A 13,625-nucleotide genomic window follows, 5' to 3' on the forward strand; every position below is an offset into this window, starting at 1 on the left:
CCAGGAGCTGGCCAAGAGAAGCCACTTTAGGTAGTAACATGAGGGTTTCCTTAACATTCAGAGCCTGACATTTGTGGTCCTGCCCATTTGTCAAACTAAACCTAAGAGTTGCCACAGCAGTTCCTGCCTTACCGCCCACACTCTGACCCTTACTGGCCTTTTCTCACTTGGATCTGGCCAGAAGCGTGACTGCACCCATCGGGCCTTTCTGAGATAACTGGGTTGAGCTTCCGGAGCAGAAAGGGATCCTGAATGCTCAGTTTCCAGTCTAGGCAGCCAGAAATGAAAGGGAGGCCTTGAGAAGCCACTAGTGGTGGCAAACATCTTTGATCTCTTTTTTTTTTTTTTTGGTTTTTGAGACAGAGTTTCTCTGTGTGGCCCTGGCTGTCCTGAACTCTGTAGACCAGGCTGGCTTCGAACTCAGAAATCCGCCTGCCTCTGCCTCCCAAGTGCTGGGATTAAAGACCTGCGCCACGACTGCCTGGCCTATGATCTCTTCTTTAACTCCAGCATTCACTAGGCAGAGGCAGGTGGATCTCTGTAGACTAGCCTGGTCTACACAGAGTTCCAGGACAGCCAAGGCTAAACAGAGAAAACTTGTCTGGAAAAAAAAAAAAATGAAGGTGGGGTGGAGTTGGCCTTGAGGACCACTGTGCCAGGTCTCAGAGGGAAAATCTGAGGGTGATACCCACAGCTTGGTGGTCCCTGAGAGACCCTACAGACCGAGATCTTCCTCAGTTGAGGCTGGGGCCCCTGGTCACACACCTAGACATCCAGATCATTCAAGAATTTTTCCTCTGCATAAAGTGGGGACCTTCTACAAAGCATACAATTAGGTCCAACCATTTAGGGGCACAGAGGCATAACATTGGCCAGGCGTAGCACTGGTCCTTCGTTCCAGTCCCAGCAGAATGCTCCAGCTCCCAGCAGAAGATTAACAAGCTGCAATTGCAGGCAGGGGCAGAAGTTAGGCCGACGGGAAGGAAAGGGTTAAATTTTTATTCTCCGGGCACGCCCCGCCCGGAGAGTACGAGTTAGGTTCCACCCCCAGAATTCTGATTCGTCTGAGCATGCACGTCCTAGCGGTGGAGCTGGAAGCCGGCCTCGTTCTCGGCCTGGCGCCACCTTCTAGCCGGTAGTGACCTCCTGGGGGAGCTGTCTGAAAAGCAGCACACGAGCTACCCTCTGAGGGCCATGGGACTGCCCGATGGGTCCGGTGAGTTGCAGGGCGCAGCCCAAATTCCGCGTGTCCGCGAAGCGCTAGTAGTTCTGTGACTCCCGGCCTGGCTCAATTCAGGAAGGAGCCGCCAAATCCCCGGCAGGCATTTTCCGCCTGCGGAGCCTTAGTTTACTGCCTTGCCGATTTTCCGCAGAAGGTTATCCGTCAGCAGCGAGGGATGGGGGCGGGATCCCGCGCGACCCCTGCTCTTGAGGGTTGTACTGAACGTCCCTGGAGTGCTAATAAAGGCGCTGCAGGGAAGTTGCTGCCTGCCAAGGAGCCCAGGCACGGGAGGTGTGCCAGCTGGGCGCGTTGGGACTGGGAGAGAAACGGCTGCAAGACAGGCTCTAGCCAGGCGGTGGACCAGCAGCGGCCTGAGTCGGCGGGGTAATGTTCACTCTTGTCACTGCCGGCCTTTGCGCCCTCCCAAAGGGAGGTGCCAAGCATCAAGGCTCCGCCCCTCAGGCGCGTGCTGCCTGGTAAAGGGAGGGAGCCCTTTAAGAAGACTTGAGAGATCTTGAAGGAGGGGAGAGGGGCCTCTGAGATCTCCTGGAGTCGGCGGCGGTGCAGAGAATCTCTGAAGATCCTCCTTGCGTCTGCACTGCTCCCTCCTCCGATTGGACACCCAGGTTAGAGGGTCTTCCCAGGTGAGTTCCTACCCCTCTGGTGGGATTCTCTCCCCTGGTTACAGCCTCTCCTAGATCAGAACTCACAAGTGAAGTCTTTCCCAGAAGGCTAGCCCCTCCCTCCAAATTTGCACTCCCTGAAATATATTCATAGAAGAGAGCTGCATTCCATATGGCGGGGGGGCCCCCCCCCCCCCAGATCAGTTTCTTCTGAGAGAACTCTCCAGATCCTATTCTCTGGTAAAGTCTTTCTCTCACTTTGGAGAGAAGTGCCTCCTGTTGGTGAGAGATTTCCCTACCCCAGGTCAGAACTTGCCTGGCTGGCTAAGGCTTTCAGGGCAGAGTTCCCTCTAGGTTGGATTGGCTTCTAAAAGCTCCTGTTCTCAGGTGAAGTTTCGAGTGGGAGCCTATCTCTGGAGGTGACAGCTTGGACCCTAGAGTCCTGGTGGGTCTTGTCCTGAAGCTGAAGGGCAGTATTGCTTACAGATCTCTGGTTTGCTAGGTCTTATCTATAAACTTGCTCTCAGCCAGCAAGGTTGGGCTCCTGGTAGAAAAGCTGGGAAAGGGACTGGACAGGAATTGACTAAGGGAAAGGAAGCCAAGGGCCTGAGAGGTAGAGGTTAGGAGGTGCAGTCAGTCTGGACCTGGACCCAGACCTGGACTTGGACTTGAAGTGGTACTTGGGGCTGGGCAACCACACCTGAGCTGAATGTGTAGGTCATGCTCATCCCTCGCTCCCTTCCGGAGAGACTTTGGCCCAGAAAGAGTCTTCCAGTAGCCAAAGTTCAGATACTGCCTCTGTCAGGGTGTGAGCACGGGGCCCTCAGAGACCAGCAAAGTTGGATCTACCCTTGATCTTTGAGCCCAGAAAACTCAGGTATGTGGCTCTGTGGTCCCAGTGTAGAAAAGGTCAGACCGGAGGAATCTATTGTATGTTTGTGGTCTCACCTCTCTAGACCACGGGACACAGCAGACGGAGGCACTCCTGTCTGCAGCCCAAGAAATGGAGCTGCAGAGGAGAGACTACCATGTGGAAAGGCCGTTGCTGAACCAGGAGCAGCTAGAGGATCTGGGGCACTGGGGCCCAGCGTCGAAGACCTACCAGTGGCGAACTTGGTTTCGGTAATGATGAGGGTAGAGGTTCTGGGGGTTCTGCCAGGACCCAGACAGCCCTCCCTGTAACAGACTCTTCTCGGTCCTAGATGCTCCCGTGCTCGGGCCTATTCTCTTCTGCTCCAGCATGTTCCAGTCTTGGGCTGGTTACCCCGGTATCCTGTGCGTGAATGGCTCCTGGGTGATCTGTTATCTGGCCTGAGTGTGGCTATCATGCAGCTTCCTCAGGGTGAGCTACCTCCTCCAACGGCCTGGCTTGAAAGCTCTGGTCTATGAAATACCAAACCAGGAACCATGGCCTCTGCTCTTGGAGCTATGTCCCCTGAGCTGAGGGCTTGGGTTCCCCTACCTTTTTGAGACCCTGTTCTCCAAGTCTGCATTGCCACCGTTTTACCTCCAGGCTTGGCATATGCTCTTCTGGCGGGATTGCCTCCTATGTTTGGCCTGTACAGTTCTTTCTACCCGGTTTTCGTCTACTTCCTGTTTGGTACCTCTAGACACATCTCTGTGGGTAAGTAGAGTCAGGTGACCCTTTCATATAGAGGGAGGGGCAGGTGGGGCAGAGCAGGGCAGCCTGGGGAAAACGGTAGCATAGGAATGTAGGTTGCTAGATCGTTAAGAGGATAGCCTATGAATCGCACTAAGCAGTACTAGGAAACTGTAGGGACTCTTAGGTTCAGGATATCTCAAAGCCCTGGCTTCAAGGTGAATGACATAATTCATGGAGCTTGAAAGTTCTTAGACTCCTGTCCAGCCTGCCCATGATCCAGACCTTCCCTGTCCTACCCCTGAAGGAACCTTTGCTGTAATGTCTGTGATGGTGGGCGGTGTGACAGAATCTCTGACAGCAGATGAGTCCTTCCAGCAAAGTTTGAATGCCACACTTGATGATGCCCGTGTGCAGGTGGCCTACACACTCAGCTTCCTGGTTGGCCTCTTCCAGGTACGAAGTAGCCATCCCCTTAGTGTCTGACTTACACTATTACCCCCTCTGATCCCACCCGCCCTTGGCTGTGCCTGTGATTTCTGCCTGACTTTCCCTGACCACCCAACAGGTGGGGCTGGGCCTGGTTCATTTCGGCTTCGTGGTCACCTACCTGTCAGAGCCTTTGGTCCGCAGCTATACCACGGCTGCGTCTGTGCAAGTCCTCGTCTCTCAGCTCAAGTATGTGTTTGGCATCACTCTCAACAGTCACTCTGGGCCACTGTCCGTTATCTATGTGAGTGAGGGTGGGGGCAAGGGTGGGGTAGGCATGCTGTGCCCCGTGACCTTGAACTCCGGCTATAACAGTACCACTTTTCCTCAGACAGTGCTGGAGGTCTGTGCCAAGCTGCCTGAGACTGTGCCCGGCACCGTGGTCACAGCGATCGTGGCAGGGGTGGTGTTGGTGCTGGTGAAACTGCTGAATGAGAAGTTGCATGGCCGTCTGCCCCTGCCCATCCCTGGGGAACTACTCACGGTTCGGATGCCAGGGGATGGTGGACATGGGAAAGGGCAAGTGAGGGTAGACCTGGCCAGTATACCACCTCAGGGTATCTGAGGGCCACTGCAGGGGTGTTGGGGGAATCTGCAGGAGAAAGCCCTCGATTGGCTTTTTATCACACTTGACCGTACCTCCCCTTCCTTAAATGGTAATGTTTCTCTCTCACCCTGTTTACATCTTCCCATTCCTCAGAAAAAGATTCTGTGCCCTGACTGCCCCCAGATGGTTCACCCTCCTCCCTTGTGCTCCCCTAACTCTGCCCTGTCCCCACAGCTCATTGGTGCCACTGCTATTTCCTATGGTGTGAAACTGAATGGCAGGTTCAGGGTCGACGTGGTGGGCAACATCACCACAGGGTGAGCTCTGGGCCCATCAGGGAGGTAGGGTGACTAGAGCCAGGACCATCCTCTGAACTTCCAGGTCTTCTTCTCAGGCTGATACCCCCAGTGGCACCCAAGACGGAGCTGTTCGCAACGCTCGTGGGAAATGCCTTTGCCATCGCTGTGGTGGGCTTCGCCATCGCCATCTCACTCGGAAAGATCTTTGCCCTGAGGCATGGCTACCGTGTGGACAGTAACCAGGTCTGTGCTTCCGGTCTTGTACGTGCAGATGTACGTGGGCTTGGAAGATAGGAGTGAGGGAGACTAAGGGTAAGGCTGGACTTGTAAGTGTAAGAACAGGATGTTGGGGCAAATATTGGAAGCCATTGACTGGGGATGGGGGTTAGGAGTGTGTCAGCCGAGGCTTCCCTAGCAAGTCTTCTCACACAACTCCCCCCACAGGAGCTGGTAGCCCTTGGCCTCAGTAACCTCATTGGAGGCTTCTTCCAGTGCTTCCCCGTGAGCTGCTCCATGTCTCGGAGCTTGGTACAGGAGAGCACGGGAGGTAACACACAGGTAGGCCTCGAGTGTGAGCATGCGCGTGTGGGTGTATGTCCATTTGGACATGCTGTTCTGTCAGGATGGTCCCACTCCAGGCTCGCCTTCACCCTCTGCTTATCCCCACCCTGCAGGTTGCTGGAGCCGTGTCTTCCCTTTTTATCCTTCTCATTATCGTCAAACTTGGAGAACTCTTCCGAGACCTGCCCAAGGTGAGCCTCCACCCCTGGCAGCCGGGCTTCATGGCCTTAGCTAGGCCAGGCCGAGATTAGTCAGTCTAGTCCCGTGTAAGGGGCTCAGAGATAGAAGGTTAAGCTCTTGGGGATAAAATCGGGAACTAGAGGTCAAAGGTTAGAACTTTCTAATCAGCTCCAAAGGGATAAGGTTGGTGTGGTGGTAGCTGGTTGTAGGCTGGGCCATTCTGGATGGCTCATGCCTAGGTGGTGCCGCCCGGTGGCCTCTAGGAAGCTCTCAGCCATCCTGATGACATTCCTCCTGCCCCAGGCCGTCCTGGCAGCTGTTATCATTGTGAACCTAAAGGGCATGATGAAGCAGTTCTCTGACATCTGCTCTCTCTGGAAGACAAACCGAGTGGACCTGGTGAGAAGCTTGGAAGCCCAGGCCTGGGTTTGGGCCCTTTGGTGCCCGTGGGTCCTTTGACCCCCTGCCCTTTTCTTATCAGCTAATCTGGCTGGTGACCTTTGTGGCCACGATCCTACTGAACCTGGACATCGGCCTGGCAGTCTCCATAGTGTTCTCCCTGCTGCTCGTGGTGGTCCGAATGCAGCTGTGAGTCAACCATTTTTGGTACCCCCCCAATTCCAGCTTGGTGAGGGAGTAAGTGTCACGCTGGTTCTTCACATCCGCAGCTTTCCTTACCCCTCTGGGGACACCCCAGGTCCCCTCACTGTCCTCTCATGGTCTTTTCTTTGCCTGTGTTTTTTTTTTTTTTTTTTTCCCCTAACTCTCTCCTCAGGCCCCATTACTCAGTCCTGGGGCAAGTGCCAGATACGGATATTTATAGAGACGTGGCAGAATACTCGGGGGTGAGTGGCAGGGGTAAATGGGGGTGGGGCGGGGCAGACAAGACAAATGGGCCCTTTTTAGTCCCCTTCCACATGGACAAGAACACTGGGAAAGGGACAGGGGAAGTGCCTCAGTGGATACACTGTTTGCTGAGCAAACATGAAGACCTGAGTTTGGATCCTCAGCTCCCATATAAAATGTCAGGCATGGTGGCACGCATGTCTGTAAGCCAGTGCTCGAGGGCAATGACAAGAAGATCTCTGGGGCCCGCTGGGCAGCTAGTGTAGCCCAAAGCAGGAGAGTCACGGAGGAAGACACCCAATGTCACCTACTGACCTCCACATGTAAGGTCCACACCTACACACACAGATGTGTCCACACACACACTCCCACACACACATACACACATACTCATACACATACACTCGCACACATATACACACACATATATACATACACACACATACACACACATGCATGCACACACATATACACACATACACATATATACATACACACACATACACATACATACACATACACACGCATGCATACACACATATATACATACACACACACATACACATATATACATACACACACACATATACACACACACATATATACATACACACACACACACACATATATACATACACACACACATATACACACACACATATATACATACACACACACACATACACACACACATATACACTCATATACACACATACACACTACTCTGCAAGTGGAGAGAGAATACATGAAACTAGAAGCACTTTGCCTTTGGATCTCAGAATTTGAAGCAAAGACTCACGTCATGTGGGAACAGTGGTCGCGTGAGGGTCTGGAATAAACTAAGCTTTCACTGTGGCCCAGAGCCTTGAAGGTTGACTGCAGGATCATGAATAGAACAAAGAGTAGAGGAGTCTAGGTGTGGGAGAAGACATGAGGGAGCCGCCCAGCTGCGTGTAACTAGAAGGTGGCCCATGTGCTACAGTCCCAAATGCCTAGGAGAGCCCTGGGCTGTGGCTAGGAAGGGACAAGAGCTGGGGTAGGTGTGAGTGAACTTAGAGACATTCCTCCGTCTGTGTGCAGAAAGCAGCGTAGGGCTGGGATAGAAGACTCAGGAACTGAGGTGGGGGTGGGGACATGGCCTGGGATACGTCTGAGCCAAACTGTGAAACTTGGTGAGAGATAGGAAGTCATGAAGGACAGTAACACTCGGAGCAGGAGTGACACGCAGCTAAGCTATGGCCCGGGATCCTGGAAGGGTATTGGCCACAGGCTGGGGTGGAGGCTGGGTAGCATGCTCTCTAAGAGAGGAAAGCTGAGTAAACAGGATACAGCAGGAAGCAGGGAAAGCTCAGCTACTCCAACTCTTCCTCGTCTCCAGGCCAAGGAGGTCCCCGGTGTGAAAGTCTTCCGCTCCTCAGCCACCATGTACTTTGCCAACGCTGAGCTCTACAGTGACTCACTGAAAGAGAAGGTAAGGCCTGGGTCCCCATGCTTTGTCTCGATGTGGGAGGGGCTAATCTCCTCACCTGCCCAGAGTACCAGCTCCACCCCTGACCTGTGTCTCCAGTGCGGTGTGGATGTTGACCACCTTATCACCCAGAAGAAGAAACGAATCAAAAAGCAGGAGATGAAGATAAAGCGAATGAAGAAAGCCAAGAAGTCCCAGAAACAGGTGGGATCCCCTCAGCTGCTCCCTCCTGGCCCAGCTCTGCTGTGCTCCCAGCCCTGCTGTGCTCTCAGCTCTGGCCCTCAGCCCTGCTCTCCTCCCAGTTCTGCTGTGCTCTCAGCCCTGGCCCCAGCCCTGCTCTGCTCCCAGCCCTGCTGTGCTCCCAGCCCTGGCCCCTAGCCCTGCTGTGCTCCCAGCCCTGCTGTGCTCCCAGCCCTGCTGTTCTCCCAGCCCTGCTGTGCTCCCAGCCCTGCTGTGCTCCCAGCCCTGGCCCCAGCTATCCCCTCATCCTTTGTCCTTGTCCAATTTTCTTACCCCTGTCATTTCTTATCACCACTCTCTGTCCTTCAGCACCCCAGGGACCCAGTTTCAGCCCATGGAAGGACAGGGCAAGCTCTAGAGATGTCGTCTTCCTCTCCTGTATTAGTGCCAGCAGGAAGCATGGCGTGTCCCTTTCATTGTTAGAACTTCTTCAGCCTGCAGCCTAGGTCCTGATGTGTCTCCTTGCCCAAAGCCAGGGACAGTACCAGGCCTGCCTGCCATGGTTGTCATATGGCAACTGGGATCGCTTTCTCACCGTCCCTCGTCCCTCCTAGGCTGCTTCTTCCAAGATCTCCTCAGTTTCTGTCAACGTCAACACCAGCTTTGAAGATGTCAAAAGCAATGACGCTGAGGGCTCTGAGGCCAAGGTGAGGCTAGGACTGGGAGTGGGGACCAGCTGGTAGCCACAGAGATGTGGGTGCCCACGTTTGTTGCATGAGGAAAGCCAAGACCTGCTAGTGTGGGTTTGAAGGTGTTGGGCTAATGTTGGGTGGGAGGAGTGGGGATAGCGTTGATTCTGCAGGGGGACCTTCATGACACTGAGTTCTCCTCTGGCCCTGGTCTGTAGTCTCAGACTGACCTAGACCTAACAAGACCCCACAGTCTATGCTCATGGATAGAGGAAAGGGCTTGAGAACATTGGGCAATTCTAGGGGTCAAGAGGTATGCCAAGTTTAACCAAAGGTTCAGACAGGTCAGGATAGAAGACAGCCATCCTCGCTGGCCCCTAGCCACTCTACCCTGCTTGGCTAAGGATGAGACATGATCTCCCAATATCCTCCCTTCTTGTGCCTTTATTAAGTTTTGGTCCAGGAAGTAACGACAGTTTGTGCGTGTTGGGGTATGCTTTCCTGTGTCCCTACATGTCCCTCCTGTCGCCCCATGTCTGTGTCCTTATGTGTCCCATGCCTCCATACATCTGTCTGCATATTAACATGCACATTTCTGTCTGGCTCTGTGTCTGGCGGTATACTATGTATGTGCCTTTAGCACATCTGGATCCCCTGCAGGTGCACCGAGGGGAGGAGCTGGAGGATGTAGTCGCCAGCAATCAAGAAGATGCCAGGGCCCCAGCCATGACCTCACTGAAGTCCCTGGGCCTGCCTCAGCCAGGCTTTCATAGCCTCATCCTGGACTTGAGTACCCTCTCCTTTGTGGACACTGTGTGCATTAAGAGCCTGAAGAATGTAAGGGCTGTGGGCAGGCTGGGCTCCCCGGGGCCTCCATGCTGATCCTGCCACTTGCCTCTCATCTTCTGCCCACCCCACTCCCAACAAACCAAGCCCTCTGAGCTCCCCACCAAACCTCGCCCAACTGCTGCCCCTCTAAGGCCAGCCTTCTTTGTTGCTGCAGATTTTCCGTGACTTCCGGGAGATTGAAGTGGAAGTGTACATTGCAGCCTGTTACAGTACGTTGAACGGGGACAGCAGTAACAATCCGGGCAGAGGGTGGGGCGCTTCTGGTTAAGGGTTTATCAAACAGCATAAGGAAAACAAATCTTTCTGAAACAGGAGGTCAGGGATGTCTCGGGAGACGTGAGTCAAGAAGTAGGGCTAGGGAGATGGCTCAATGGAGGAGGATTGCTGCCCATGTATGAGGACCTGAGTTCAAATCCCCAGCTCCCATGTGAAAATAAGCCAGACATATCTATGCATACCTATAGTGCTAGCCTTTGTTGAGTAGAGCTACTTGGTCAGCCAATAAAGCTTCCGGGTTAGTTAGAAACTTTGTCTTAAGGGAATAAGGTTGAGATGTTCTGATATCCTCTTCTGTCTTCTGGGTACAAGTAACACACACACTGCACACTTCCCCCCCACACCCACATACATACACACACACACCACACGTACACAACACACACACACACGTATGCATGCACTCACAAGAGGCATACTGCATACTGGAATGACTGGGTTTCAGTAAGTAGCAAAGAATTCTAGGGGTGCCTGGGGACCCAGTCTCCTGATGGTACTGCATGTCAGAACCTGCTCCTTGTCCACAGGTCCTGTGGTCACCCAGCTTGAGGCTGGAAACTTCTTTGATGAATCTATCACTAAGCAGCATGTCTTTGCCTCTGTCCATGACGCTGTGACCTTTGCCCTCCACCACCGGAAGTCTGGCCCTAAGAGCCCTGTTTTGGTAAGCTGCCTCTGCCACACTGAGCACTTTTTGTTAATCTGTTGCTTATCCCCACCCTGACCCCAACCCCAGGAGGTTGACGACATTGCTCCGGGCTCTGGCCACACTGAACCCATTGCTCCTTCCCCTCCTGCCTGTAAGAACATTGTTTGAATGGGGAGATTTAGGAGTTCATATATGTCTTCCAGAAACTAACGGGAACTTCCTCTCCTACCCACACAGGCCACCAAACTCTGACTTTGCTGCAGGAGACTGCCTACCTCTGGAGGTTGTGACAGGTCACCCTCATGAACCCCCTGCCTCTGGGCCACTTCCAGGTGCCACCTGGGACTCCGTTCCATGTACCTGTACATACGACTCATGGATGGATGCCCTTGGACTCCAAGTTCAGTGCTACAGGCCTGGAGCAGGGTATTGCAGTCAGGCTGGGCTTGGCTGGGTGCTGGAAAGGAGCTCATGTGGGTTTACAGCTTTGGGAATAAATGTGTCCGTCCAACTTCAGGCTCTTCTGTGCCATGATGGGGTGTGGCTGAGGTGTCGAGTGGTCCTCAGCATAGACTCTCAATCCTTCTTATAAACCCTAAGGGAGTCAGAACTGGGGTGTAAAATTTGGGGAGGTCAGGGACAGGCAGAGAGCATGCCGAGTCGGTGATCAGTGGACCCCAGACTGTGTTAGGGTTTTACAAGCACAAGGTCCTCTTTGGTTTCACGCAGACAGCCCTTTAGCTCTAGCTGGAAAAATAAATGGAATCCAGACTGTAGGTCAGGACAGAGCCATTCTCAGGGATAAACTGATTAAGAGACAAGACAGAATTGGTGTTTCTGAGGGATGTAGAGTGAACCCCTGAGCCCCCAGCTAAAGAACAGAGCCATTAACATGGTCTGCTGCTGGATTTAAAAGTCAGTGTTACGAACCGCCTACTCATAATGTTAGAGCACGGGAATCGTCAGTCAAGAAGCGGCTGACTTCGGGCATAAACAACAGAGCATGTGTTGGTCCTGTGGGCCGATGACCCGGTGATGGGAGGGATAGGGCAGTGGGTTCCTGAGCATAAAAGGAGTAGCAGCCTCATGAATTGCCCGGTGAGTTACACATGGAAGTGGCTAGAGAATGCAATACCCACACCTCCTGCCCAGAACTCATGAATTTCACTATTCATCAGGTACACTCCAGGCACCAGGCTCGGTGCTAGGTACCGGGCAAGTTCCCAACTGTAGACAGAGGCTCCCTGCCCTCCAAATCACCCAGGCACCCTTGCCTGGGCCTATTTATCATGACTTTTACCCGTGCCTGGCACCAAAGTGTTTACAAGTCACCTGTGCTCCCGCCAAAACTCAGCCGAGGAAGGCAGAGCTTTTTGTTCATCTATTCTGTCACGCTCCTTTCTGGCACCGGGTCTGGGTGCTCAGTAAACATTGTTTGAATGAAGACTTGGAGCCAGAGGCAGACCTCAAACAAGAACTTGTCAGGCTGGCCTTGGATGGGTGCTAGGAGGAAGCTGGCGTGTTTTTATAGTTTGAGAATAAAGATGAGTATGTAGGTAGGCAGAAGTGCTCTAAAGAAAATATCGTAAGGTCATGCTAGAGAAACCGGACTCTACCACCAAGGCAGTCGTGGAGGGGTACGCCAGTACACGAGGCTTAATCATCTTAAAAAGGTGATTTTCTAGGAGGGCTCCCAACACAAGGAAGGGTGGTGAGGGAGGCCTGGCTGAGGCAGGGACAGCAGCCAGTAGAAACCTTCAAGGAAGCCACACTTTCAAGTGCTTGCTGTGTGCACAGTACTGAGTGGAGCTGAGTGAGTGGAGCTGAACTGGGTATCGGAAGCTCCCCCACACTCTGTTTTACCAGCTTGGCAGTTGCTAGCCCAGTAGAGAACATGGGAGTGGAGCACTTAGATTAGGGAGGATGATAGGTGAGCTGGAATCCATTCCCCACTACCCATCATCTGGCCAACCTGTGTCTTGAAAGGTTATGAGCCCAGCTGGAACCTGCTGCCTCAGAGCTGGACCTGCTCTTGGGGGAGGGGTGTTTGCCCGTTGCCAAGGTACCCAGATTCCGGCTCCTCGCAGCAGCCACAGTCATGCTGTACTCGTTGTTCTTAGTGCCATCGCTGTTTCTGCTGATGATGCCTGTCCCTAGCCATGGCTGGTCGAGGCCTCTCTGGTATCAAGTAGGGTTGGATTTGCAGCCCTGGGGCTGCCAGCCAAACAGCCTGGATAGCTGCAGGAGCAGCCTGGGCTGCCCTGGCTACTGGATGGGTCTGGGAGGAAGTCGTATCTACCCCGTGGCTGGGGTCACGATCACCACTACCATGTTGCTGGTTATCAGTCGTGTGATATTGCACCGGTGGCAAGCTAAGGTTACCAAGGAGCAGGTGAGCACAGCTCTGCTCTGTCCTCTACAGTTCCTGCTTCTGCTTGTGCCCCCTGGGCCCAGGCCTTCCATTCAGCCTTCCTCCTATCACCCTGTCTTAGGGCCTGTGGGCTTCTTGCCTGACCTTGTCCTCATCCCTGTCCCCTGTTCTTGCATCTCCATGGAACCTATGTCTACAGCCAGTCCATCTGTATCATTCCTCAGGGCCAGCACTCCGGTCCCTCTGTCCCCACTGAATATTCCCATTCTTCACCCAGCTACCATGGGCCCCTGGACACCCAGCCTCTGGAGATCCAGTGACCCATTCCCATCTCCCCATCCTCTTTGGCACTACCCCCTATCCCTTCTCTCTATTGCTGCACCCCCTGGCCCTCCTCCACTCTCATGCTGGTCCTATATTTCAGCTCCCACCGGTGACCTCCAGCTCCTGCAAACACTGGAAACGACAGCCTACTGTCTCAGACCGCACCCTGGTCCTCAGGGTCCTTCACATGCTGGATGCCATACTGCTCCACATTGAAGGCCACCTGCAGCGGCTGGCCTCCCAACAACAAATCCAAATAAAAGGGTCAACCACTCAGACTGGGTGACCCAATATATACTTTCTCTGACTGTTGTCAAAGATCAGCTCTGACATTCAGGGTAAACGGAGACAGGGGATGAAGATGCTCCCTGGGGGTCCGACAAAAGAGGCTAGTGAAAAAGTTTCTACTTTGACTTATATATCCCAGCATAACCCTCAAGCAGTATAGAAAT

At 53.4% G+C, this 13,625-nt stretch overlaps 2 protein-coding genes across 3 annotated transcripts; both read left to right on the top strand.

The window, feature by feature from the left end:
- The first annotated feature begins 1,072 nt into the window (after window positions 1-1,072).
- Window positions 1,073-10,989, top strand: Slc26a6 (solute carrier family 26 member 6). 2 transcript variants are annotated; one of them, XM_028756648.1, is made up of 21 exons: window positions 1,073-1,866; window positions 2,802-2,967; window positions 3,048-3,187; window positions 3,359-3,469; window positions 3,753-3,901; window positions 4,014-4,178; window positions 4,266-4,418; window positions 4,716-4,798; window positions 4,876-5,023; window positions 5,225-5,338; window positions 5,455-5,532; window positions 5,825-5,920; window positions 6,003-6,109; window positions 6,297-6,366; window positions 7,746-7,838; window positions 7,935-8,039; window positions 8,630-8,722; window positions 9,365-9,541; window positions 9,708-9,762; window positions 10,357-10,493; window positions 10,716-10,989. In XM_028756648.1, exons 2-21 carry the CDS (start codon window positions 2,849-2,851, stop codon window positions 10,728-10,730), a joined length of 2,208 nt encoding a protein of 735 aa, XP_028612481.1. In that variant the 5' UTR covers window positions 1,073-1,866; window positions 2,802-2,848; the 3' UTR covers window positions 10,731-10,989. The 2 variants fall into 2 exon arrangements, with proteins under 2 accessions (XP_028612481.1, XP_028612480.1); XM_028756647.1 differs by having other exon boundaries at window positions 1,171-1,216.
- Window positions 10,990-12,567: 1,578 nt separating this feature from the next.
- On the top strand, window positions 12,568-13,472 carry Tmem89 (transmembrane protein 89). Its single transcript, XM_028756580.1, has 2 exons — window positions 12,568-12,870; window positions 13,274-13,472. Exons 1-2 carry the CDS (start codon window positions 12,577-12,579, stop codon window positions 13,457-13,459), a joined length of 480 nt encoding a protein of 159 aa, XP_028612413.1. The 5' UTR covers window positions 12,568-12,576; the 3' UTR covers window positions 13,460-13,472.
- Window positions 13,473-13,625: the final 153 nt, after the last annotated feature.

The sequence above is a fragment of the Grammomys surdaster genome, unplaced genomic scaffold (genome assembly GCF_004785775.1).
Source record: "Grammomys surdaster isolate TR1022 unplaced genomic scaffold, NIH_TR_1.0 126131, whole genome shotgun sequence".
Taxonomy (NCBI): Eukaryota; Metazoa; Chordata; class Mammalia; order Rodentia; family Muridae; genus Grammomys; species Grammomys surdaster.

Bases quoted from the DNA above. Each gene is read 5' to 3' on its own strand.
- Slc26a6 (XM_028756647.1), top strand. From the start codon at position 1,195: ATGGGACTGCCCGATGGGTCCG. The intron at 4,419-4,715 runs GTTCGGATGCCA...CTGTCCCCACAG, and splicing joins TCCCTGGGGAACTACTCACG to CTCATTGGTGCCACTGCTAT. The intron at 9,763-10,356 runs GTACGTTGAACG...CCTTGTCCACAG, and splicing joins GTACATTGCAGCCTGTTACA to GTCCTGTGGTCACCCAGCTT.
- Tmem89 (XM_028756580.1), top strand. From the start codon at position 12,577: ATGCTGTACTCGTTGTTCTTAGTGCCATCGCTGTTTCTGCTGATGATG. The intron at 12,871-13,273 runs GTGAGCACAGCT...CCTATATTTCAG, and splicing joins CTAAGGTTACCAAGGAGCAG to CTCCCACCGGTGACCTCCAG.